Below are 26,687 nucleotides of genomic sequence, written 5' to 3'. Positions count from 1 at the left end.
TGGATAAACGCCCATATGGTCCATATTAAACATTTGTAAAAAAAAAAAGAAAAAGAATAAGAAACAAAACAAAAAAACTGTAAACCTGGCGCATATTGGTAACTTTTGGCTTTTAAAGTTATTAAATGTTAAAACCGCTTTCCACATCCGCTCAGGGACAGCCAGCGGCGGGGCTTATCAAGGCCTGCTCTCCGCTCACTCCCGTCAGCGTCTCCGTGATCCGCATCTAGTCCCCGCCCACGCGGCGGACGGTGTGGTCCGTTACGAGCTAATATCAGCTCGACAGTTTTTCCTCCGGCATACACCGAGGAGCAGCACGCCTGGAAAGGTGAGTAACTGCGTTTGTTTTAAAAAAAAATTTTAAAATACGGAAGAGATGGCTTCTGGTGAAAGCACTTCCTCCTCTTTCCTGAACTGATGTTGGAGACGTTCATTCGTCAGAGGGAAGCTTCACAGCTCACGGTGATGCGAGAAACAACGAGATTTAGATCTACTGAGAAACATATTTACATCTTTATCTCGTGGCAGTGGAGCCAGTGTGGTCTGAAAGTACTGTGACTGTGTTTGGGTTGGAAACCCGGGTTTAGATGCGTGACTTTTAGTCGTAAACAAGGGGAAATGAAGAGTCGAGAGTGAATGTAGGGAAAAAGAGAGAGCTGTTTAACGAGAGTTTTAAAAGCTCAGGCTTCATTCTGTGACATTAAAGCTGCTCCTCCATCCTGTCAGGGTGGCCCGTCCCGCAGAAAGGTCAGCTGCCATAAAACTATTTCACCAAAGATAAATGAGATCCATGGGGATTTCTTCACTCGTCTAGCAGGAAAAGAAATAGTGCCTGGGGCAAATTTGATTTTCTGCCTCCCCACAGTAAGCCAGGCACACAACCTCTCCCCTCTTCTTGGGGGAAAAACAAACAAATCAACATCATAAACTAAGATGTTGATGCGATAATAACTGATCTTTCAAATCGCTGAATCACTTGTGCTAGTCGGCAGCAGTTGCTGACAATCTGATACATTTTGTTATAAATTACTTGTAGATTAAATCAAAAGAAATTAATAAAACATTTTCCAAAAATTACTTCTATTAAAGTTGGGTTTTTTTATAGGCTACAAGTGGCATGTTTGTTGAATACCCTATAATTAACCAGTAATATCATCTTGTTAATTGAAGTTACTCTATAAAAACTGAACGAACAGGTATAAAAAAGTATAAATAAGTGTTATATTTAACAATATTTTAACTTTTAATAATTAATATTATTAGCAGTAAGTATAAGGGGCACTTTCCTGTTTCTAAATTAACTCAATTAGATCACAATTCACAGCTTTGCTTTAATTTTTGTCTGAATAAAATAAATCTGTGTTATTAATTTGACCTTGACAGTCCCACACCGGCCCATGCCTAAGTCACAGTTTCGCCCATCACAATGTCTGTTTGAGAGCATGTGTCAACACTGTAGCAGAATAATTGAGTGACATTTCTAAGCTGTGAGTCAGTAATGACAAATAGACATGCGAATTACACTAAAAGTTGCACTGTGTAAAAGAAGATGGGACACTTGTATTATTTAGCGAAGTGAGATCCTAGAGGAAGTCAAAATCTGCAATTTATTTCTTCATAAATGACAGAATTTGAATTTTTCTGAACTTCTTTTTTTCCCTTTGATTAAATGATTCAACATTGAAAATTCACTTTTCTTTTGTCGTGCATATGTATCAAAATATAGTTAGGCCGGTCACGATAACACATTTTGCTGGACGATAAATTGTCCCAAAAGTTATTGCGATAAACGATAGTATTGTTGTTTTGAGAGCATTTTCAAGCAATTTAATAGTAATGGCATAATAATGTAAAAACGTACATTCTCAAAGATCAATAAAATTAAATTCTAATGAACATTTAACACGGGAACTGGAAAACATTTTAAATATCCAAAATAACTAAACAAAACAACAGAAAAAAATAATAAAATTAATTATGAAATCTCTGTAAACAAAAATGATAAAAACAAAAACAAAAAAACTAGTTGAGATCAAAATATCAGACTCAATACTTTTGTCGTCCAGTTTTTGGCAGAAAGAGGGAAAGGAGAAAAACGATAAATTATGCAAATCAAAATTATTGAGGTTGTTTTATCATGCAATTAATTGATTTATTGTTTATTGTGAGAGGCCTACATATAGTTGCACTTTTTGTATTTTAAGATTAGTAAAAATTATTAGTGCACCGATTTATCACCCTGATCATCTATCAACTAACCGATTTATCAACTAACCGATTTATCAACACTGATTTTCTTAATTTTGGGAAAGCGTTATCTTCCATTACTTCCATGTGAAGTATTGAACCAGTTAACAATGGTCACCCCACTGCTGCCAACTCAATGACTTCAAAAAAAGAAAGTATTTCCTTTATTTAACCAGGTAACCCCCGTTGAGATCCAGATCTCATTTTCAAGACGGACCTGGGCAGAAGTCTGTAATACACAGCTATATTTAGCAAAAAATATAGCCAAAATGTATTACTATATCTGACATTTCAGATAAAAAAATAAGTTTTGGCCAAAATCAGAATTGGCAGGTCATGCTTTTTAAAGATCGGATCAACTTTTGGCCAGAAATGTGCAATCAATGCACTTCTAGTAAAACTTAGATAAAGACATTTGAAAAACAGCTTACTTTAAAAAAAATAAAATTAATAAAAATTAAAAAAAACTAATGGATCCCTGCTGTGTTTTTGTACACTTGAGTGAACCTGGTAAAGATCTGATAATCTGTATGATGTCCGATAACGCCTCAGGGTTGATGGAGATGGTGATTTGTTCTTGGGAAAAGAGTCTCGGGAGATTTGCTCAGCAGTTGCATGTGGAAACGGTGTTGAATGTCTTTGGACCAACTGCTGGGGGAACGTTTTCACAGAAGGCCTTTCATTCAGTGGTTTTTACAAGCTCATGCTGGTGTGACGTTGGCTCGACTCCCTCTGAAGCCGAGCAGTTCGGTTCTTCCTTAAACTTATCAGGGTTTTGCCAAATTAGCAGCTGCAGGCTTAAAGTTCTGGATGTCTGGTTATGTTTTGTTATGAAATGCAGACAAATGGAGATGCACAGGAAATGTGCTCTACAGGCTGCACTCCCTGGAGGCTTTGATTGTGCAAAAACGACTAAATTAATTAATGAGGCAGGATCTTCTGTCCATTTTCCAACTTTGGAGCTTTTTTCATTGGTTCTGTGAAAGCCTCTTTAGTTATTTTGTAACGTTAAACGAGATCAGAGCTCCAAGTTTTGCTTTTTTATTTTTGTCCACTAGGTCACCTTGCAGTAACCTCATATAATCGACTGTCTCTTTACAAATACCACTCACTTTTCAGATGAGATTAAAGGAAGCCTTCAATATCTATTTGTAGATGTTGTTTTTAATTGATTCAATTAGCTAAAAAAAATAGCTTAAAACAGTCTTGTACTTCACGAAGAAAAAGATAAAAGGCTGCTAACTATAAAGGAATTTATAAGGATTTAAACCAAAGTAATGTTTTAAGACGTGACCTAAAAATAGGTTGTTTTGGCAGCTGCCTAGCAAGAAAGTGCAGGTCCACTTCATTATTTATAAGCTAGGGCTGTAAAGGCTTGGCCTCCTCTGTGCTCCAGCCTGGACCCGGAGATAACTAAAAGCAAACACTTTTATCTAAGTGGCATTAAAAGCTGGAAAAAAATGCAAAGACATAAACGAGCTAATCTATCGATGGGGTTTTTTCCCCCCTCAACAAATCCTTCAAATGAATCCTAACACACTGGTAAACGGATGCAGATGTGTTGAATGTATTTATTTTTTGTCAATGGTAAAATATTAAATTCATGTGTGTCAGGATTTTGTGTCTTTTACTTAATAGAAGATTGCAGGATTGTATTTGTGTTTTTATGAAATTATCAAATTTTTAAAATTCTAAAACATCACATTAAACATGTCAGTGTATCCTAAATTATTTAAGATAAGTGCGAGTCCATTGAGTTAATTCAAATACGTTTAATGATATATTTTTTGTAGGATATTATATTAGTGCAGGTCTTCAACTTGCACTGCTGATTAGACGCCAATGTGTGTATTTATATTTTTATTTATTTATTTATTTTTTTATTTTCTTTATTTAATCAGGTAAACCCCATTGAGATCCAGATCTCATTTTCAAGAGGGACCTGGGCATATATTAAAACTTAGACAAGAACAGTTCAGAGTGGAAGAAAGTGCTCAGGTCAGATGAGACCGGGGTTAATTTTAGGACATGTTTGCATGCTCTGTGTGGAACATGGTGGTGGCAGCATCATGCTGTGAGGAAACATTCCTTCAGCAGATGCAGGGAAGCTGATCAGAGCTTGAGCTAATCTGAGCTAATCTGCTAAGAGTAGATAAAAATTAAAAGGGATTGAAGTGTGCACTCTGACATTGCTCCTTCTGTGATTATGATCCCAGGTCTCCTGAAAGGATCCCAGCGGTTGCAGTGACATGGGCACCCAACGTTCCTTCACACCCTGCAGAGCCAACGCCAGAGTCCCGCCTCAAGTGCCGAGCAGAAAATGACTCAGCGGAATGGAATCAGGGGCTCCAGTGATCCCAGTCTGGACTCGGAGACCTCCAAGGCCTTCGACCTGGCCAACGGTTTGGACCACGACGAGGGGCAGGTGGCGGCTGCTGACTGCGAGCGAGGGCGGGGGAGTGAAAGCGGAGACCCCGTCGCTATAACAGGAGGAGCCGTCACCGCTCCCGATGGCGGCTGGGGCTGGGCGGTGCTGGTTGCAACCATCCTGGTCCTGGCCATGACCCTGGGCTTTCCCGCCTGTGTGGGGATCTTCTACACAGACCTGCAGAACGAGTTCCACGCCTCCAACAGCGAAACGTCCTGGGTGCCATCCATCATGACGTCGGCGCTCCACGCAGGAGGTAAATCGGCTGAGTTGTGGTCGCCCTTAAAGGCCGACGCTAATATGTGAACTGGACAATAAATCAATAACAATATACGTTGCGGTAGAGACACGTGATCAATATCAATAAATAACATGCCTGATTTAACGTTCAGTAATTTCAATGGACTACGATCCAGAACCGCGCAGCATTCCGGGCGATGTAGGCAGAGGAAAGACTTTAGCCACTCAAACTCTTATGGTTAGCAAGGTTGGTGGCATCAACTAACTCAGTCACTCTTTGGTTACCTACCAACATCCTGTTGAGTAACTTGTGGTTACCTAGCAATATCCTGTAACTTGCATAGCAGCAGTTCCAGGTTTTGCCACTGTGCCTCATAACTTCTTAAAAACAAAAAAACATGCCACCAGTTTGGCAGCATTTCAGATATTTAATGCGCAAAAAATAATAATTTTCCACAGTATTTTGTGCTGTGGTGATAACAATAAAAGGGACAGTCACTTATTTTTTTTACTTCTGTTTTAGGTAACTGTATGGCTGTGACTGATCTTAAAAAAACACTCCATTTATCTTGTTCGGGACATCAGTCACATAAAGAAGTCTAATTTGTATCACTGCACTGCATACAGTAACTGGATTTGTATCATATTTTCACATTTATTGATGTTTCTTAAGACTCTCATTAAACAAACAGCTGAGAAAATAGCTAACAATCCCAACAATATGGACCGTTTGGGGGCTTTTAAACATTCACTGGAATTCTTCATGACAATAATAATAATACTAATATAACAATGTACATGTTAATATGACTGCGGTTACAGTTATATTAACATCTGCAAATGTAATGCCCTTAGAAGTTGCCCTTTAACACGCCACAGAGGGTGAGATAAATGCTTGTATTGTTCAGGGGAACATGTGAAAGGTGAGAGTGGGAATTTGCAAGTCTTGCTGTGTTTGTGTTGGTTTAGGTGAGATTATTTCATGAGAAACCGTGGCAGGCTTATTTCGCAAAACCAAAACTGGCCGTTTTAGTTTTCAGAGTCCTGCTTTTGTTTTTCTTTTCCCATCCATCTATTCCCTTCTTTTTACTTGCCTAATTATGTTCAGACACCCAGACAGGCTGGAGCCTGCATGTGGTTCTAGGTCAGTAATTTACATCCACTCATCCTTAGCAAGAGTTTCATACTAATTTCAGACCTCAACGATTCACTTAAACAGTTCTTTTTAAAGGAATACACAACAGGAAACTGCAATGAATTTTGAAAGCAAGACATGGGTGAGAAAGTTTGAATTAATTGTGAATTAAGAAAAAAAATTGCCTGAATTCTGCACTTTATTTGGTTTAATGTTCGTTTTGAATGTAGCAGAGAAACCAGTCATTTTTTTCACAGCTGTAAATTAACTTCTGATTTTTTCATTCTGATTTGGGTTTTTCACACAATCCTTGCCAGAGTTTGTTGGGTTTTCCTCTCACCAGACCAGACATTTAAGCTCAGTTCACATATTTTCAACAGGGTTTTCATCTGGACCATTCCACAAGCTTAATGTTGGCTAATTGTATCTATTCCAAAACCAGTTTTGGATCTTTGTCCTGCTGGAACAACCAGTTATGTTCACCTATCTACCATTTATTTGGAGATTTGAGGTGAAGTTGAGTAATTTGGAGGCAGTTCTCCTAGTCAGTTATTCCATCCGCCTTTAACAGGAACAGTAAAACATACCCTCAGCATAATGCTGCCACCACCATGCCTGGCACAGTTTGAAGCCACCAGTATTTTTATTATATTTTTATTTCTGTGAGTTGAAGTAGGGCAAAAAATTTTAATTAAAGCCTCTTAACAGATAATATGGGCTCAGTGTAATGTATGTAGTGACACAACAAGCTACAAATGCTAAGTGAGGACAGAATCGCTAAGCTAAACAATGAGCGGTACCACTAAATATCTTATTTTGTAATAGTTGTTTTGTTTTTTTCACTGTCCTACTCAGAACGATCTGTGCAGCCAGTAATTTCAACATCCTCTTTTCATCAGACTTTTATTCAAACTCAGTGTAACACATTAAACAGGGTGGGACGGCTGTGTCAACATGCAGTGAGTTTTAAACACACCTGTTCAAATACCAGGTTTTCAGGTACAAAAAAACCTGGTATTTTGTCGAGAAATGCTAGTTTTTATTGTCTGATCCATAATGTTATTATCGATATGGATCATTTTCTTTAAACGTTTTTATCCCCTTTCAAATATATTTAGCCGTCTGACTTGTCTGCACAGGTTGATTTCGTTGAAGCGTTTTGATCCAGTTAATGTGTAAACGGAAAGTGATTGGTAAAGTTTGAAGTTTCTCTCCCCCTGCCTGTGTTTGGTGTGCTGTGGAGACGGGCGGCCGCCCTCTGCTTCACCTCTGCTACTGATAACGCAAATCCCCGAGAACAGCGTGGAGACCAAAACGCTTTTCTGTGTATTGACCTCATTTATGATCATCTTCACTTCACGGTGTGAACTTCCTCTTCCCTGCTCTGTTCATGTCAGATGGGCTTGGATTCGGTGCCTAAACTTTGTGGATCCACCGCAGACCAAATCTAATTGAAATCATATCGCTGTTGTTCAGCTGTCTGATCACATCGGGTACAGCGAGCGCTGGAGCTGCAGCACTGAAAGTTACAGTCAGGCTTCAGACAGTTTCAATGGATTTCAGGGGCAGGAATGCTTTGAGCTTTGAAATGCTCTTAATCCCAAAGAAATGGGACAAGAAGGTTTATCTCCATTAAGCTGCACCAAGCCTCCACTTCCTTTCCAGTTTTACAAGTTAAAGGATCTACAGATGTTAGTGTTCATATCATGGACATTAAATGCTGAAAAAAGAGCTTGTAACTGTGTTTCTAGGGTCTGGAGGCTTGTTTTTTCTGTAGTTGTTGGCTCAACAAGGTCAAACAAACACTGTCCCTGGAAATATGTAGCAGCCTGTAGGTCAGAAACAAAGTTGAGCAGTGTTGAATTTGATACCCCTCCCTCTGACATTTAACCAAGGGGATCTCTGTATTTAATACTTAGGTTTTCAGATTCACAGTGTGAAGCTTCCCTCTCATAAATCATCTATGAGCTGCGGCTAAAGACACACGACGCATTAAAGATCAGAGAAACGTTTCTGTACATTTTTTTGAACGTGACGTAAAATGTCTCGCAGCCTAACAGTTTTACAGCTTTATTCAACACGCTGATTGCAAATACAAGAAAGCAAACAATTCATTTCTTAGCTCAAATTGCAGCTGAGCAGGTTATGTGAAGCAGGCAGGATTAGGAAAGCAGCCTCTGCCTCGTGAGCCTCTACCCACTTCTGCTCCGGTGTGCATTAAACTAAGAGCATTTCATGTGATCCACAGGTCCGTTCTGCAGCGTGCTGGTGGGGAAGCTCGGCTGCAGGCCCACCGTCATGCTGGGCGGGGTCCTGAGTGGGCTCGGAATGGTCGCCAGCTCGTTTACCAACTCCATCGCCGAGCTTTACATCACCGCTGGAGTGATTACAGGTCAGCAAAGTGATCTATACTGACGACACGAGGTGAAACGATTAATCCGATTAATTGGCCATTGAAATAATTTACTAATTTAATAATCGACGTAATTGTTAACTGGACACAAACTCTAAAAAAGGCAATTTGCTGAAAAACAAAAAGCAGCACAATCTGAGCATTACGTAGTCCAAAACTGAACAAAATATAGAAATATTTTGAATGAAAGATAAAAAAAAATCCCGTTGTATATAATTATGTTCTACCCAGAACTCAAGTGGCAAGTTTTAGCTTCACTTGGTTCAAATTCTGTAAAAAAAAAAAAAAAACTCATATAAAGCACATTTTGCTTTCGAATTATCAATAAATCTAAATAAAAAAAAGCAACAGAACAGCCCTACATGGTAGTGGGGTCAAGCAGAAAGGACCGAGCTTTTTAAATGTTGATTTTAGAGGGATTAAAAAAATAAAAGGTATGTGTTGAAGCAGAGTACCTGCAGATTCATCCTTTACTACAAATAATCATGCATGCACTAAAGGGTTTCTGTTACTGCATTGAAGACAATAAGATGTTTATTTTCTTATTTAAAAAGGGAATTCATTTTTTTAATCTATGCAGATCTTTTATTGTATTTCTGATATTGTATGAAAGTGGCTCAGGTGGTTAAATAAAATTTTTTTCAGATTTTTCAATCCAATTAATCATCAGAATAATCCAATAAAATAAGCGTTAGTTGCAGCTCTAGTTGAGATCTTCTGGCAGAGACCCTCTAAGGGTTTGGAAACAGTGAACCCTTTGTTTCACTCACACAGTGTGACATCGCCTCTGCTTCTAATATTGATAATTCCAGGTTTATAAAATGTGTGTGGAAATCAAAGCTTTACAAAGAACAGATATCAAGAATTAGCCAAAAGATTCTGATTGGTGCGTCGCTTCAGTAGAAGATCTCAAGTCTTTAATTTTTATTTCTCATATATTAAAAACAGCATTTCCACTCTGTTGCAGGACTCGGCTTCTGCTTCAGTTTCCAGCCGGCTGTCACCATCCTGGGTCACTACTTTGTGCGTCGGCGTGCGTTTGCCAACGCCATGTCGTCCACGGGAACGGCGCTGGGACTCTGCACGCTGCCTTTCCTGGGGAACTACCTCCACTCAGAGTTCGGCTGGAGGGGGAGCTTTCTCATCCTGGGCGCCGTCCTGCTGAACAGCTGCGTGTGCGGTGCTGTGATGCGGCCCCTTCAGCCCAAAAAGCATCGCGGCCAGCCGCTGATGGATCACACACCTGCACCTTCGGAAAAGCAAGTGAAGCGGGAATCGAGGCTTAGGACCGCCTGGAGGTTTTTGGTGGCCTCCGTAAAAGAACACATGGCCTTCGATCAGTTCCTCAACAACCGGCATTACCGCGTGTTTGCCATAGGCATCACCTTCATGATGCTGGGCTTCGTGGTGCCGCTGGTATATCTGGTTCCGTACGCCACGGACCACGGCATGGAGCCAAGCAGGGCCGCGCTGCTGCTCTCCATCCTGGGTATCGTTAACATTGTGGTGCGGCCGCCGTTCGCCATCATGTTCAACACGCCCTGGTTCAAAGGGCGGCACGTTTATGTGTTTGCCTCCGCTTTGCTCTTCAACGGGCTCAGTAACTGCATCTGCTGCATCGGGGCCGGCTTCCCCGTGCTGGTGGCGTACGTGGTCACGTACGGACTTTCGATGAGTGTGGTCGGGTCGCTGATGTTCACCGTCCTGATGGATATAGTGGAGATGAGGCGCTTCCCGTCAGCGCTGGGGCTGCTCGCCGTCATGGAGAGCATCACGCTGCTGATTGGACCTCCTCTGGCAGGTAACGCACAAAATATCATAAAATGATAACTCCATCTCACAAAGTAAAGACAGAGGGTGTCCCGATCAGATAGTGATATTGAAAATCAATCGGATACCATCCGAAAAAGTATCGGATCATATCGGCCTAGATCTAAAATTTCAATATTTAGTCCGCCCCAGCATTTCTATCCACTGTTGTTGCTGTCTGAGTAATATCCCTTGATCAAGCCTTTTCTGACATTCTGCACCACAAAATAAGTAAAAGTGTGTGTAATTTCATTTGTGATGACATCGTATCTGGTTATTGTTGGCATCAGCCAGAACTCAAAGCTGCATCGTATCAGAAGTGAAAAGGTTGTAACGGCCGGGACACCTCTGGTGAAGACCTTTTGCAACATGTCATCTGTTTTTCCCACTAAGTCGAAATGCTCACAAGTTTTAGTGGAAATAATCTTTTTGCAGAAGTCTTGTGGTTCAGTTGCGACTTTGCAAACCCAAAAGTCATGCTGACTTATTCTTTTTAGACCAGCGGTGGTCACATTTGATGATGATCAATTAATAATCAGCAAAACCTTCAGTTTCTTCAGAAACTGTAAGAATTAACTTTGTTCCCACCATCAATTGGTGCATTTTTGCTTGGTTTTCAAATGGTGGCGTGGTGTAACTGTGAAACGGTCTTTTTGTTTATGGTGGAAACATTTGAATCGAAAAAGGCTGAACCTGTATTTATGGAAGTGGATGATGGCTTACTGTAACATCAAAACATTTTCTTTTCTCATTTGTGTCTCCAGTTTGCTGTTTTACTCTTGTTGGTTCCAGTAAATTTGTGAGGATAATTTATTCAGCTCTTTTTGCGAGTTGAACAAACTCCAGTTTTCTCTATTTGAACACAAATAATCAGCAAAATAATATAGTATTTTAATACTATGTCACAATCTCTTGTCCTCACAGGAAGACGTTCTCATGTTTGCTCTAAAGGGTGATTGGCAGACTGCAGTTTGTTTCCAGTCAATAAGGCATGTTTAGACAGAGTTGGGAAACTGTTGTATGCTACATCATGGAGTGGTGGGTGTGAGCAGCAGCAGAGGGGGAAAAGATTGTAAGATTCCTGTCGCTCACGGCTCAGATGACAGTTTGCATGCTGCTATTTAAATGATCTGTGACGCAACCTCAGCAACAAGTCAGGATCGGTTTACTCCTGCAGAACACGCGGGTCGCTTCACAGGCGCGAGTCAACAATAACAGGTTAGAAAATGCTGGTATTTCTACGAAACATTCATAGAAAAGATGTAAGTTTAAAAAAAAAAGATTCAGTCACAGTTTAACGTTTTCTATTGCATTTCATTTTTTACTTTATTTAAAATAAATGCTCGACTTGCCGGCCTAATTGATGTGCATTTGTGTAGACACCAGTTTTTCAGGCATTTAAAGTGAAAAATCTTTTTCATTTTTAGTTCAGCCTCAGCCAAAATGAAACAAATTATTGAAATTAACTGATTCTAGTCTAGATATATTGCATATTTTTTACATTTTTTTTATTTCTTTCTTTTTTGTTTTCGGTTTCATTCTTTTTCTGTTTATATTTTTGAAAATGAATTTACTTTGTGGCACAATCTCACATTAATCACTAATATTCAAACTGCACATTCTGCCTGACCTCATGTCGTTCATTACTGCTTTCTGCATAAAGCAGCTGCACTTTCTGATAGACATCTTTCCGTTTCCGGCAAATTTTCTTTTCCAAACAGGAAAATGCTTAATGTTGCCACAAGGTTGGAAAGTCACTCGGGATAAACACAGCATTAGGTTTGAGGTTGTATATAAAGCAGAAATTAATCCTAATCATGAACATTGAAACTAAAAGATGCTTAAAAAAAAGCATTCTCAGGTCCAAAACACTCTGTAAATATGGATATGTAATCATCAAACATTTACTAATGTAGATGCCGGTGCCAAATGTTTGTGAACCTGAGTTTGTGAGTCTCTGTTGTTTAGGAACAAAATGCAAATGTAGTTCACCGAGTAAATGGCGTTCCACTTCGTCGGCGCAGTTTACCCAGATTTAAATGAGCTGTAATGCATGACTTCAGGGAAAAGTCCATGCTTCTGCATCTTTAAGATACAGAAGGATTTCTATAATAAGAAAACTGCTTTTCAGCAAATGGCTTCCGATTCTCAAAGACTAGCGCTGCTTGTGTTAGACGGATCACATGGGGAAAAAACTGGTGATAATTTTGGCCCTGAAGCAAAAACAAAATCAGCCAGAAAATGAGTTCCTGCACAAGTATTAGAAATTCATCTTGTCTTCTATTGTCTGCCTCATATCTTTTACCCAATTTCTCCAATAAAAGTTGTTGAAAATCATCTAGTTTGCCGTTTAAGTGCAAAAAACAAATCTGTGTCATTTGGAATATTCAAACAAATGTTTCACACGCAGAGGCTGAACATGGAGATGAAATTAACTCTAAATATTTGGGTTTGTTGCACAAGTTACGGGACGTGGAATGAAAAGCATTTGTCCCTCCTGGCCTTTGGTGTTGAGATAAGAGACTGTGGAGGAGCAGACAGGCTGATGGAGCCGGGAAGCACCGATGACACTAAAATAAAATGGTATTTCGTAATTAGTTGATCTGAAATTGTACAAGTGTTTTCAAGATTATTTCTTTATTGTTTTCTTTTCTGTGCAAGAATGTGACTACAAGAAAATACGGCTGCGATCGGGTAGAAAAAATTGGCACGTCCAGCAGATCTGTTTATTTGACCACTTACGCCTTTTCTTTTATACAATATTAGAAATGTATTAAAAGATGCAAATAAGCAAATTATTTAGTTCCTTTTTTGAATATGAAATCTTTATTTTTTATTTTTTTGCCTAAAATGCAATAACATAATCCCTTTAGTGTACACTTGCATAAAGGATGTACTAACATCAACATGCGGAAAGCTCATTTCTGCTGGATTTAACATCAATAGATTTTAAAGCTAATCTGTAGACTGTTTTCTGGATTAACAGATTAATAATTGTCTAGGAAAGGTGCTTAAAAATAGGTTTATGTTTATTTTATACATAATTTGAAGCCAAATATTTACAAAGTTGTTTTTTATCTCAAATGCAATTTTTTTTGTACAGTTTTGGCTTAGTTACTGCTCTGAGTATATATATATATATATATGGCTTTTTTTTAACTCTGTATACTCAAGTTAAAGATTGTTCATTAACTAATTCAGTAATTCAATAATCATCACGATTAATCATTTCAGCCCTCCAAGGAAGGAAATCTTAAAACCACTGTTCTCTGGCAAACAGTTTGGCTCCTTAAAGTCAGCAGTTCTGCAGCAACCTGTAGCGTTAAAAATACTTACCGTCACTGTTTTCCTTTGCTGCAGGGATCCTGGTGGACAGCACGCAACAATATTTCTACGTCTTTATCGCCTGCAGTGCCGTTGTTGCCTCCTCCAGTCTGTTCCTGATGCTGTCCTTCCTCTGGCTGGACAAAAAGGAGAGGAAGGCGTCGCAGCAGGGTCAGCTCTCCGCTCAGCCCGAAGCGGAGAATCCTGCGTCCGACGCTTCTCCTGTCTGCGCGTACAGCGACCGGCCCTAGCAGGGAGACGAGGCCTCAGCCGGGGGACGGAGCGTATCACCAGCCTGTGAACCTGCTGCCACTGTGTTCACGTCGCCACTCGGGGCTCCGGCAGTTTTGCAGATTATTCCTGATGTTTGGAGCAGCCTGCCAGCGAAATGCTTGGAATGACTTCCACTAGCTGCGTTTCCATTGGCCGTATAATTGCGCAGTTTTGAATTACAAAAACAAATTAGCTTTATATGAAAAGAAGCTCATTTTTTGCACTAGGATGAGGTTATTTTTCAGCCATTTCAAAATTAGTGTATTTTGCAAAACTGCAAAGGAAAAACTTTTTTTCGCATCACACGAATCATGTGATCAACCAACAGACGTTATTACTGGTGGGAAAGACAAGGACGACGACAGGAAGTGGTAGCGGGATGATGGCGTGACATTTTATTTCTTTAATGGCGTGAACAAACTTATTCACGTGTGAACTTAATTGCGTTTCCTATTTAACGGAAACGCCGCAGTTGCGAAAGTGTGTTTTTTCAACAGAGTTTTGCGCACATTTGTAATGGAAACACAGCTAGTGTTGGTTAAAGTTGCATACCAAAATGAACAAATGTGCACTTACAACATGAATGTGATTGTAATGTTTATTGCAAAATGCTGCTGATCTTATCCACGCCATCTGCATCACTAGACTATTAATCATGCCAGGAAGTTCATAACAAAACTCACACTAATTTCTGACTCTTTGCTGGATTTATCGCCATTTTAGTCTTTGAGTGTGCATAGGTGTGTACGGCAAAGATCAACTGAGGTAGGAACCGTTCACACCAAGGCTTCTGATTACCCATATGTTTACTTTTAAGCAAACGTCCAAAGACCAAACTCAGATAACCCCAGCAGAGCATTCTTGAACTTTTCACTCCTTCTGCATTAAGATTTAAGCGTGTTGTCATGTTTGCACGAAAATCTTGTTGCTTTTGTTTGATTTGGTGCCTGAAATTCAAAGGTGTTCACTGAAACTGAAGCACAACGGAGATAAAAAGCAACTAGTTAGGAAATGCATCAATGTGGCACTTAAAAAAACTATAACCTTCTGTACCTTTAACTTGTGTGATGTAGCGTAAATAAATCATTTCTTCGTCATAATCAAACTAATTAACTCCGGCTGTCTGACAGAGGATCTGTTTTTTTTTGTGGTTTTTTTGCATTTATGTAACCACATATAACGCTTCCACCGTGTTTTACTGTTGGTGTTGGGTTGTTCTGTGGAAAAGGTGCCTTTGTTCTGCACAATCTGCTTTTATCCATCAGGTCCAGAGATCTCTCTTTACTTGATGTTCGTGACTAGCCAACTGTAACCCAAAAGTTTCGCTTAGGAAACAAGAACTTAGAAAACCACCTGACTTGAATGTCTTGACTGAAGCTTAGATTTGCATCTGTGCTTTATCTTATTTCATTGAAATACTTTGGTCTCTCCTAAAGTTCAAAAACAAGCTGCCATGAGCCCAACTGAGTGACCCACCTTGTGAAGCTTTATGCTAATTCTGTCTGGATTTTGACTCGCCTTCTTGGCAGGATCAAAAATGTATTTAAATGGTTTGATTTCTTATCACTGGCTTTGAGGAGGATCAGAACTGGAGTAATTGAGTCACATTTTATTCAAATTTGAGCTGAAGAACATGGAGGCCAGCATCTCTGGCAGCAAAGTGGCTCAGCAACATAATGCTGCCACCACCGTGCTTGACAGTTTAGCATTTTAATATTTGAAAGTCCCACCTTGACTCATCCAATCAGACTGAGGTCAGATTTCTCTCTTTTTCTGACCAAACAATTACGTCTTTCCTTTTTGAATATCCTGTAATTTTCAGTTGAGCTGTCAAAGCCTAAAGGAACAAGACAAATGAATCCAAGTAACTACATTGTCTTACGAGTCTGATAAATCTATTGATCATAGAGACTGAGTCCAAAGCTTACATGCTTAAATATTTCTCTAAGAATAAAGTGCAAAAAATGAAGCATCCATCTGCAGGAGTGTCTTACAGCTCATTTCCTAAATATATTCCTGTGCACTTTTTTTAAATATTAGTTTTCCTTCCACTCAACTTTCCATTGATGGGCTTTGATACAGCACTGTGAATAGCTGTCAATTTTAGCAACGCCATTTCTTTTGTAGCTTGAGTCAGTGACTCTCTGCTAGGCACAAAGTACACAGCCATTCTCTCAATTATGAAGACCTGAATTCAGGGAGGGACTATGTGCGTTTCATTTTTTTGGGTGGATTAGTGAAATAAATTGTTTGATGCTAATGTAACTTATTGAGATGCATCTGTGTTTGGGTACAGGGACATGTTTTGATTTGTAGTTTAACTCTAGTATTGGAATCTAATGAAAAATGATGTGAATCAGCATCACTTTAAAGTATCTGATTTCTAGCAGTTTGAACAGGGTTTGTTTTGGACTTTTTAAGCACATCAAGGTTAACATTTTCCAATAACTTCAAGTATAATCTATTTTAAACCCCTGAAAGTGTCGGGAAATCAAAAATAACTTATCGTTTAAATGGAAAACAAGTCATGTTTGTTGCTCTCTCACTCTGTCATGGAACAGTGCCTTTTTACGTAGCTGGTTTATTAGGAAAAGATGACCTGCAGCGGCTCCCTTTTCACAGACGATTCCTTGTTTCCACTGAACTGATCTTTGAGGTGAGAGAAAGGAAGCAGCTCAAACATGGCGGTTTAGCTTTTCAGCAATCACATGTTTCAGTTAATAGTGACGCAATCACTTCGTCCATATACTTTCAGAGCTAATAAAATGAGCAAGAAACTGTTGAACATTAAATATTTCAGGTATCAAATGTGTCATTGTAATAAACTGTTTAGCCCGATGTTTGTTACTTATCAGAGGATTTGTTACCACATTTTGGAGTCTTGTCTTGCTGTTTACCAAATTGTATCTTTATAAATTCTTTATTTATACATTATGATTTAGGGGAAATAAATAGTTGAATTTTGAAATTGTCCTGTGTGAGTTTTTGTGTGTTCTTCAATTTAGATAACAAAACTGTAAAAGTCTCCTGTTATTTAATAGAGTATATCTCTAGTTTTATATTTTTTTTAAAAGCATTTTCTTAAGCTACTAAGATATAGCGAGTGGATTATTTGAGCTTACAGGCTGGGTGGAGAGCATTGAAAGTAGAAGCAGCAAAGAAGTTCATGGTAACTCTGGAGGAGCTACAAAGATCATCGGCTCAAGTGGGAGAATCAGTTAAATTGATTTACTTATTGTACAATCCATAAGTAGAAACCTTAAGATATTCAATTTAATGTTTGTCAGTGTAAGTACTCGGGAGTTAAAAGGTGTTTCAAGAAAAGAATAGTAGAGGACAATGTAACTGATACAGTCAATTACTTAGTAAAATCTGATTCAATATTGAAAATGTCAGACAAAATATATATATATATATAAAAAAAAGGACCCTAAAAGTACAGTTTTTCCAAAAGTTACTCAAGCAAATGTAACTCAGTAAATGTAGTTAGTTAGCACCTCAAACCTAAAACCACTTGAGAACATGTAGACAGATTTGAAAGGCGCTGTTCAGATGTTTGCCATTCAGTCTGAGTGAGTTCGAGCTGTTCTGTCGAGAAGAACCGAGGAAATGTTAGTGTCTAAATATACAAATCTGACAGAGACATACTCCAGAAGAGCTGCAGCTATAGCTGAAAGGTGGTTCAATTTTAATTTAATAATTTTTTTTATAAATTATAGGGAAGGTTCTGTACAGTGTACAATATATATTCTTCTGGGTATATTGTACATTGCCGCCATCTTGTGGCTGAATTTTGAATAACTCAGTTGCTCGGCTGCAACTGTCAAAACTTTAATTTAAAACTTTATTACTGTTGAGGAGCAATAAACAACCGAGTCAAATTAAGACACCGGTTTATAAACAGTTGCTTTGTGTTGTTTTATGAAACAACCATGAATCAAGTGAAGGTGAAAGTGAAACCGAAAGTAAGTTAGCAGCTAGCAGCTAGCTAGGCATTGGAGAACGGTAAGTTACTGGAATTACGTGTTTAAATCCTACTGTGGGCTTCAGGTAAATGTTAAATTGCTAACAGGTTTATGGAACATAATGAATATTTTGTCGCTGAAGGTTGACGCTTTCTATCTAAAATGGAAGCTGAACATTGCAGTACTTTTAGCTAGGCTTTGGTTTAGTGCATGGGTTTCATAAAGGTAGCAAATGACTCCTTATTACTGTTTCACATTTCAAAAGAATGCTGGGTTTTCTTTGCTAACACGGTACGACTAAAATCTGTGATCTAACAACTGACTGCGTGCAAAGTTGAAGACCACATGAAGACCATAAAAACAAACGCTCCATGTAAAAAAAAAAAAAAGTATGCAATCTAGTTAACATATTTTTCTGTTCGGGAACATTAAGAAAAACTAGGTTATATTAGGGGAAATGTGTTAATGTTCACACTATGACCTATGTCATTTTATATTGTTTTGTGATTTTTGTACATTCTATAAATTAACATGGTCCTAGTAATCAAACAGTGACTTTTAAGATGCACCTATTGCTTCAAATTTGAACAAATACACTGATTTATATTCCTCTGACAAATAATATTTTATTTTTCAAAAGGCAGAATCATCTTTAATAACAAAGCTGGAAATTAAATATTAAGGGTAATTTCAAGTGCTTGCATCAGAAGCCTCCATCTTGGTCCTATAAACTGTACAGGAAGTCATATAGAGTATGGAAGAGAACATGGGTGCTATATTGAAAACATTGTTTATGTTACACATTTTTGATTTGTCAAACATATTTACATACAGCCTAGGTGAAATAAAGCTGACGTACATGTAATGTCTTGTCTCTTTTGGACCAGCTCGGGCCGTTGGAGTTGGACCGGCCATCAACGGACAGTAATGGGGGTGATAATATGGGCGCTGTGCATCATTCTCCTCGATGCCTTCCTGTGTTCAGCACAGTGGGCGTGGCTGGTGCTGTGGAAGTGCTCCAGCTGTGGCGGACTGGCAGGTGTGTGGGCCTTTGGACTGATAAAGTGGCTTTTTCTCCATGTTTTTATCTCAGCACTAACAGATGGAAAACAGCGGGCAGTACTCCATAGGTTAGCAGCGCTCCTCTGCCTTGTTTCTCCTGTGTTTGAAACTGGACGAATCCTCACCGCACCTCCCTCGGAGCGGCCCGCAGAACCTTCTCCTGATCTCAGCATGCTGTTGTTGGGCGCTGCGTCCTCATCATTGGCCTGTTTGGTGTGGGAGAAGTGGATTTCTCCAGATGGACAGAAGGCAAAAGACAACCTGGACACTAAACGTTTGCTCATGAGAGTGCTGACGTACTTCAAACCAGACACTGTTCATCTGATCGCAGCTTTTGGCTTCCTCATCATGGGAGTCATCTGTATGTATAACCTCTGATAATCAACCTTATCTGACATTTATTAATATGCATTGACTGATGAGAGATTCTCACAGTTTGGTAATGTTGATTAAATGCCATGATTACCCATCAGAAACACAACAATAATAAAAAAAATCCTTTGCAATGCAGTTTATTTTGATACAAACTTAAGAAAGCAACAATTATTCCTACTGTTGCTGATGTTTTATTACTAAGTGATTAATACATAACATTTGTTTTGGATTTTTAAAACAGACTATATAAAAAATATGCAAGCAACATCCACTAAATTTATATTGGCTTCCTAGAGGAACATGGGTACACGTAGTTGATGCTAGCTGGTTGTGTTTCAGCATTGCCCTCCTTTATATTTCTTGTTATTTCTTGCAATTTCACCCTTGAAAAATAAATGACAAAGAATTATGTGAGTTGAATGCCTTATGCATGTGGCCCATGAGGTGATGGTGGACAGTTAAACATTTAGTGTTTAACTATCCGGACACAGTTAAACACTGAATATTACACCCTCGATCCCAATATACATACAAAATGGACACACGTTAAAACCGACACGCAATTCATATGGATATCAGGGGTTGATGCTCCACCAAACGTTCATTACTTTTTACTTACAGTCATGTAACACATGTTTTCTGATATGCTAACAGCTATAGCAAACTGAACACCTTTCCTAGAATCCCAGTAAAACTTCTTCACACCGTAGGAACAGCATATTGGTGGTTTTGAAACCATAGCTCATTAAAACCTTGATTTCGCTTCTAGTACCAGAAGGTGTACCATGCTTTTTAAAAAAATTAACGAACCATTGCTGCCATTCATTGCTTTTACAGTAAGTAAACCAACTTACAGTAAATGTTCATCTTTTTCTTTCCTTCAACAGGTGATACTTACATCCCTTTATATCAGGGAAAAGTGATTGACATGCTCAGCGGTCAACAGCTTCAAAGCGGTTTCGGTTATGCAGTCGGGCATCTAGTGCTTATTTCTTCTGGAAGGTAATAAAATAAAATAATTAATTTCTTGAAAATAAGTCCACCTGATTGAGAGCTGATGTATCTGCCTGCTCTGAAAGCGCGCTATTCTCTGGGATGAGAGGAGGCATTTTTATGGCTACGTTGGCCAGACTGAACAAGAGACTGAAACATCTGCTGTTTCACAACCTCCTGAAGCAAGAGGTGCACTTCTTTGAGGAGAACAACCCAGGTGAGAGATTTTCAGATGTAGTAATTGCAAGCATCTTTTAAAAAGTGTTTCAACGCTATAGTGGAAGACTCAGAGACCCTGGACTGAGAACTCGTCAACTTATTTTGCTAACGGTGGAACCTTGCAGGGCTTTGTAATTCATCAAGACCTTTTTTCTGTCCAGGACGACTGTCCTCTCGGCTGCACAGTGACGTTGACAGGATGGGACGAACCGTGGCGCTGAACGCCAACGCAGTAGTTCGCAGCACAGTCAAGACTTTCCTCATGCTTAGAGTGATGTTGGGCCTGTCCTGGGAGCTGACCGTGCTCACCTGCATAGAGATGCCGCTCCTGGCCACTTTGCAAAATAAATACATCAAGCTGTCCAAGGTGGGTCTATGCCATACACCTCAGATTCACTTTAATTCCTTTTGGGGCTTTTTGTAGGAAGGTTTTCTGTTAGTTATCCTGCAAATCCTTGGATGTTTTTTCCCTCCATCCAGGAGATGGGTTGTCAGATCTGGGGTTCTTCTGCCGTAATGAAAAAGCTGATGCCATAGTTTGAGGTCTTTTGGTCTGATCCCTGTTTGCTGCTTCTCCTGGAGCTGATGGATCTGTTTCATCCCAAGATTGAACAAATCTCTGTTTAATAATGGTTAATAACTGAACCCGGCTGCTTTAAACTTCTCAGCAGCTTCACACACAGGTGGAGTCTATTTACTAATCAGGCGTTTTCTGAAGGTAACCGTCTACACAGGATTTTATATCTTGACTGAGTAAATATTCACTGCAAACTCATGAGGTTTTTAATTGTAAAAGGTTCAACATCTATGTACGCGTTGTCCTTTTACTTCACAATCATGCAATTCCTTACAATGCATTAAATACAGATATCTATCTAATTAATATTTACCAATTAGGTGAGTTTTGAAGGCAGTTGATGGCTTTGAATTTTATTCGGGGCTGTCAGAGTAAAGGGTGTTCAATGCAAATGCACAGCATGTTTTTATTTATTTATTTATAATGTGTTAATTCAGTCTCTCATCAAAATCATATTAAGATGTATTGAGGTTTGTGGTGGTAAAAGGAGAAAAGTGCAAAAGGAGTTTTAAGGTGATGAGCTGGAAGGTTGACGTGAAGAGGAGTGTCTGATTTCCCTCCTGAACTAAGCGATCGTAAAATGTAAAACTACAGGAAATGTTTCATTTTGTTGACTAATGGATAAGAAAGTGAGAAAATGCTTCCACAGAATTGACTAAACTCCAATGTAATAAATGGGTGGATGTTTCCTGCGTGTCACACAGGATCTGAAAGATCGGACACAGGAATGCCTCGCTCAGAACAAAGATCTGGCTTCCCAGACGATCAGCGGGATCCGAACGGTCCGCAGCTTCAACGCCGAGAAAGAGGAGCTGAGGCGATATCACGTGGCTCTGGAAGAGCTGTGTGCCATCAAAAGACAGTCAGACATATACAGCGCAGTTTATCTTGTAACACGAAGGGTGAGATCTATTTTTACCAACAAACACAGTTATTTGAACTTTTTTTACAGCTGTGTGAGTAATTCCTCTACGTTCTTTTTGCAATCAGTTGGTGACTCTGGGTATAAAGATATTTATGCTGATTCAAGCCCGAAGCCTCATTTCTGCCGGTCAGCTCAGCATCGGTAGTCTGGTGTCCTTTTTCTTGTACCAGAAGCCGATGTCAGTCAATCTACGGGTGAGCTCAGTGAAATGTGCACCATATGTTTGAGATGTGAGCCAATTATCCTGGATTTTACTGACGAAGATGTTCTCCTTGTCACAGGAGATCATGTATTGCTACGGAGAGACGATGTCCACAGTGGGAGTCATTTCCAAAGTGCTGAGTTACATGGACAGGACACCAAAAAGCAAAGAGGAAGGACACTTGGCTCCTAAGAAGCTGGATGGGAGAATAGTTTTCCAAAATATCAGTTTCAGTTATCCCTCTGCTCCCTCTGGTAAACCAGCTCTAAAGGTAACTTTCTCAAACTCAGGCTTCTGCTTGGTTTAAAAAGTCCTCATAAATCTTAAATTTACGTTACTGAAGCTTGAAGATTTAACGTCGTTGAAGACCAGAAACAGAATGGATCGTCACTGTTGTCGTTTTCCCTCCTCAGTCGGTGTCATTGGACATCCGCCCAGGGAAGATCACGGCTCTGGTGGGTCCCTCCGGTGGTGGGAAGAGTTCCTGCGTCAGTCTCCTGAAGAGGCTGTATGAGCCTCAGGAGGGTCAGATCCTGCTGGACGGGGAGCCGCTACACCGCTACCAGAAGAAATACTTCCATCAGAAGGTACAGTTGGTGACCTTTAGCATTTATTTTTTAAATTCTAACATGAAGTCAACCTGAAGAAGGTTTAGAGGCGAAATCACTCAATTATGTGAGAGAAAAGTTGCAGTTAATTCATATTTAAAATCAGTATTTTAAAGCAAATAAAATTATTACAGAGCTGGGATTTTAAAGCTTATTTTATTATTGATAGGCACCTTTAGCTTGGTTAGCATTAATAACAATGTGGATTCTTAGAGAATAGTGGTCTTTACCTTTAATGTGACATTTCCAGAATATTTTTAGCATTTCTAGATCCTCTGCTCCCTAATAGAGAGAGGATATCTCTCAGTGAAAATAACATCTCCTTTCAGATAGCTTCTTGAACTTCTTAAAGCTTAGAAATTATGTGTTCACTGATCGGAAAATGTAGGATTTGCGATTTATAGACTGACCTGTTAACATTTAAGGCCAAGCAAGCAGAAAATGATCCCAATGTGACCAACAGATTTCTTACATTTTTAGCTTGGACCCGGCCAATAAACATGAATACAAATGTATACTAATAATCTGCAACTATGTAATACTTATGCACACTAAAGTCATAATATTGTATGATATTTGAGGCTATAAAGAAATTATTGTTTATATAAAGGAGATTTTCTATGAAAACAAACCGGTAGATTCATATAGTTACTTTTCTTTATAGTAATAAGAAGAAAACTCATAATGCTTACAGAGGGATACCCAATGCTAAAAGTATTATCAGTTTGTACTAAGAACTTTGGTAAAATTACAGAATCAGAGGACAGAACGGGACAAATAGCTCAACTCGTGAGAAATGCTCTGACGCCGTTTGTTGTTTACATAGGTCGCACTGGTTTCCCAGAATCCTGTGCTGTTTTCTGGTTCTCTGAAGTACAACATAGAGTATGGTCTAGAGGAGCGCCCTCTGGAGAAGGTGGAAGAAGTTGCAAAGAGGATCAACGTACACGAGTTCATCTCTCAAATGGAGAATGGCTATGACTCTGGTAGAGAGCTGCTGCATTTACCTCATTTTGTGATGTTTCCATCTTTTTATTGTGCCTTAGAAATCATGATAGTCTTAAGCTACTTTTCCAACATTTTTCTACAGTTGTAGCGTTAATTGAGGTTGAAGTTGGTCAAGCAGTTGGTGAAGTTAGCCTTTTACTTTAGATGGGCAATCATGCCAAATTTAAAATTGATTCATAAAGTTTATGATTGTAATGTAAATCGCTCAAAGCACTGATCATAGAGACTGAAGGACGCTTTCCCTATGGAGCAGCTAACATATTTTTCTTTGTCCAGATATTGGAGAGTGTGGAGGCAAACTGTCAGAAGGGCAGAAGCAGAGCCTCGCCATCATCAGAGCTCTGGTTCGAGATCCCCAGGTTGTCATCCTGGACGAGGCCACAAGCAAACTGGATGTAGATGCAGAGAAGGCGGTGAGTACAAAACACGGTCCTGGGAATGATGCAGATGCTTCTGGAGATCAGATCAGTTGGTCTCATTGGAACAAGGTCAAAACGCAGGCACAAGAAATCTGGAATTTAATTTCAGTAGTTTCCAGGCCTGGAAAAGTATGAAAAAAGAAGTCCATCGTGTTTCAGACCTTTTGTTGTTTTTCTAAGATAAGAATGAGATTTGGTCAATAAAAGGATTTGGCTGAACCCAAGTATTTTACACACTTACCAGTTGAACATAGTTCATCCTTAACAAGACCTAGTTTTACCTTCAGTTCAGCCAGGTTAAAATGAATTGATGCATGTTCATCACAAAAGAGTTAAAAATAGGAAATCCTTAAATACCTTACTGTAGGTGCTTTTCCATTTCAAATGTGAGCAAAATGTTTTTGATATTCCACTAAAGTAAAAAAAAAGCACAGTTTTCCATTGCTGTATATTTCCATTAAATAGGAAAAACATTAAAAATTTTATGTGAAAATATTCATTAAAAACATGCCGGCGCCATAATCCTCCTACCACTTCCTGTTGTCTTTTTTTGTTTTTTCTGCCAGTAGTAACATCCGGTTGTTGATCACATGACTTGTGTGGTTCAAAAAAGTGTTTCCATGGCAGTTTTGTGAAATAAACAAATTTTGATTCAGCAAAAAAAAAAACACTTCATCCTAGTGCAAAGACTATCAAAAAATGTGAGTTTTTTTTTTTTTTTTTCAAAACTGCCGTGTTTGTATTAAGCTAATTCATTTTCGTAATTTCAGTTTGCTCAATTTTATAGTCAGTGGAAATGCAGCTAGTGATTATAATTTCTAATCTCTTACTAATACTGACCACTTTAGAAAACACAGCTCTTTTAAATTATTTGAAACCATTCTACTTTATCCTCAACTAATTCATTTGTATTCATTGTAAATTAATCATAATTAATTCCACATAAAAAAAATCGGTAACACTTTATTTGACATGATACTGTCATAAACATGACATAACACCTGTTATGTCATGACATAACACGTGTTATGTCATGAACAGGGGACATAACCAGTCATAAACATTCTTTATGAATGTTTATGACCGTTGTCATGAAGTGTCATTCAGTAAATAATGACACTTTTAATGCAAAGTTGCTCTAAAAGTTGCATTTAAAGTCCATTAAAAATGCCAACTTTGCATTAAATTGTCATTATTTACCGAATGACACTTCATGACAACTATCATAGACATTCATAAGGACTCATTCATGTTCATAACAGATGTTATGTCATGTTTATGACTGAGTTATGTCAGTCTTATGCACACACCTTCAAATAAAGTGTTACCAAAAAATCTAATTTAAAAATATTTATTTCTAAAAAAGCATTTAACCATTACAAGTTCAACGATTGTTTGGGACTTACATTGCCTCATTTCTTGTGAAACATCAGTTTAAATCTAATCAATCACCAGTAATGTCAGCGCGGCACAAACAGACTCATTGGCTAAATGTCAGCCAATCCCATTAATACTGGATCCCCAGTAACAACTGAACTAATCCAGTGACGCTCGGCCCTTCATGGTGTCATTCCTCAGGTTCTGAAAGAGGTTCTGGCTCGCGGACGGACAGTTCTGATTGTGGCTCATCAGCTCAGCATTGTGGAGAAAGCGGATCACATCATTTTCATGGAGGACGGGTCGATCCGGGAGGAGGGGACCCATCAGGAACTCATGAACAAAAAAGGATGCTACTTCCGTTTGAAGGAAGAGCTGTTTTCTGAAGAAAACTTGTAAAACAAAAATGACTCACAAACACTTATCATCTTGTATTTCACCAAAAAGCTTCTGTTGTAAATAACAGGTTGGTTGAGGCTGCATATTTAATGAACACATAACAATGACTGTGTCAGGAAGGGAAATATGATTGTTTTTTATGTTTATTGTTTGATGTGCTGCATTAAAATAATTTGACAGAAAAGCTGAAATGTTGGATGTTTTTTTTGTCTTTACCACCTAAGGCGATGTTCACTGATCGTCATCAGTGTAAAATAAATGATGTGAATATGTACATTTAGGTAAGGTCTACCAATTGTTACTCATTATTTTTCGTAGAATATTATGATTTCAGGCAAAAACATATCTAATAATGACTGGTTGTTTCTGTGAGCCTCTTGCGTTTTTTCACATTCCGTTACAACGACGAACCTCAGTGTATTTTATCAGGAGGCACAAAGTAATGCACCACTGTGAAGTTGAGGTAACGTGTCCTCCTTCTTATGGAAGTTCTTACAAATAAAAGTCTGAAAGTTCACACATTTTTCATCAGCCTTCCTGAGTCAGTACTTTCTATAATCAATTTGTTCTTTCAGCTCCAGCTGCAAGTTTTATGTCTCTACCTTCTGTGTACAAACTAATTTATCTCCATTCTTCTTTCTAAAACAACTCAAGCTCAGTCAGATTGGATGGAGAGCATCTGTAAAATA

At 38.8% G+C, this 26,687-nt stretch overlaps 2 protein-coding genes across 4 annotated transcripts; both read left to right on the top strand.

The window, feature by feature from the left end:
• Positions 1 to 204: 204 nt before the first annotated feature.
• On the top strand, positions 205 to 16,840 carry slc16a5a (solute carrier family 16 member 5a). The gene is made up of 5 exons (XM_008437473.2): positions 205 to 328; positions 4,464 to 4,931; positions 8,299 to 8,442; positions 9,431 to 10,264; positions 13,633 to 16,840. Exons 2-5 carry the CDS (start codon positions 4,568 to 4,570, stop codon positions 13,845 to 13,847), a joined length of 1,557 nt encoding a protein of 518 aa, XP_008435695.1. The 5' UTR covers positions 205 to 328; positions 4,464 to 4,567; the 3' UTR covers positions 13,848 to 16,840.
• Positions 16,841 to 17,443: 603 nt separating this feature from the next.
• On the top strand, positions 17,444 to 26,189 carry tap2t (transporter associated with antigen processing, subunit type t, teleost specific). Of its 3 annotated transcripts, none has more exons than XM_017310882.1 (12): positions 17,444 to 17,546; positions 18,722 to 19,257; positions 20,159 to 20,273; positions 20,351 to 20,481; positions 20,645 to 20,850; positions 21,765 to 21,962; positions 22,051 to 22,179; positions 22,267 to 22,458; positions 22,601 to 22,774; positions 23,622 to 23,781; positions 24,080 to 24,216; positions 25,801 to 26,189. In XM_017310882.1, the coding sequence occupies exons 1-12, from the start codon at positions 17,479 to 17,481 to the stop codon at positions 25,996 to 25,998; spliced, it is 2,244 nt and encodes a 747-aa protein (XP_017166371.1). In that variant the 5' UTR covers positions 17,444 to 17,478; the 3' UTR covers positions 25,999 to 26,189. The 3 variants fall into 3 exon arrangements, with proteins under 3 accessions (XP_017166371.1, XP_017166372.1, XP_017166373.1); XM_017310883.1 differs by lacking the exon at positions 17,444 to 17,546 and adding an exon at positions 17,661 to 17,874; XM_017310884.1 differs by lacking the exon at positions 17,444 to 17,546 and adding an exon at positions 17,661 to 17,919.
• The last annotated feature ends 498 nt before the right edge of the window (positions 26,190 to 26,687 follow it).

This window comes from Poecilia reticulata, linkage group LG19 (genome assembly GCF_000633615.1).
Source record: "Poecilia reticulata strain Guanapo linkage group LG19, Guppy_female_1.0+MT, whole genome shotgun sequence".
Classification (NCBI taxonomy): Eukaryota; Metazoa; Chordata; class Actinopteri; order Cyprinodontiformes; family Poeciliidae; genus Poecilia; species Poecilia reticulata.
The sequence above is the reverse complement of the archived record's forward strand: the minus strand, read 5'-3'. Positions and strand labels throughout refer to the sequence as shown.

What these genes read in the sequence shown, in the direction of transcription:
- tap2t (XM_017310882.1), top strand. Translation starts at nt 17,479, where the DNA reads ATGTTAGTGTCTAAATATACAAATCTGACAGAGACATACTCCAGAAGA. An exon ending in CTTTGAGGAGAACAACCCAG is followed by an intron (nt 20,482 to 20,644) that starts GTGAGAGATTTT and finishes TTTTCTGTCCAG; the next exon opens with GACGACTGTCCTCTCGGCTG. An exon ending in CTGGTAAACCAGCTCTAAAG is followed by an intron (nt 22,459 to 22,600) that starts GTAACTTTCTCA and finishes TTCCCTCCTCAG; the next exon opens with TCGGTGTCATTGGACATCCG.
- slc16a5a (XM_008437473.2), top strand. Translation starts at nt 4,568, where the DNA reads ATGACTCAGCGGAATGGAATCAGGGGCTCCAGTGATCCCAGTCTGGAC. An exon ending in CACCGCTGGAGTGATTACAG is followed by an intron (nt 8,443 to 9,430) that starts GTCAGCAAAGTG and finishes ACTCTGTTGCAG; the next exon opens with GACTCGGCTTCTGCTTCAGT. An exon ending in GATTGGACCTCCTCTGGCAG is followed by an intron (nt 10,265 to 13,632) that starts GTAACGCACAAA and finishes CCTTTGCTGCAG; the next exon opens with GGATCCTGGTGGACAGCACG.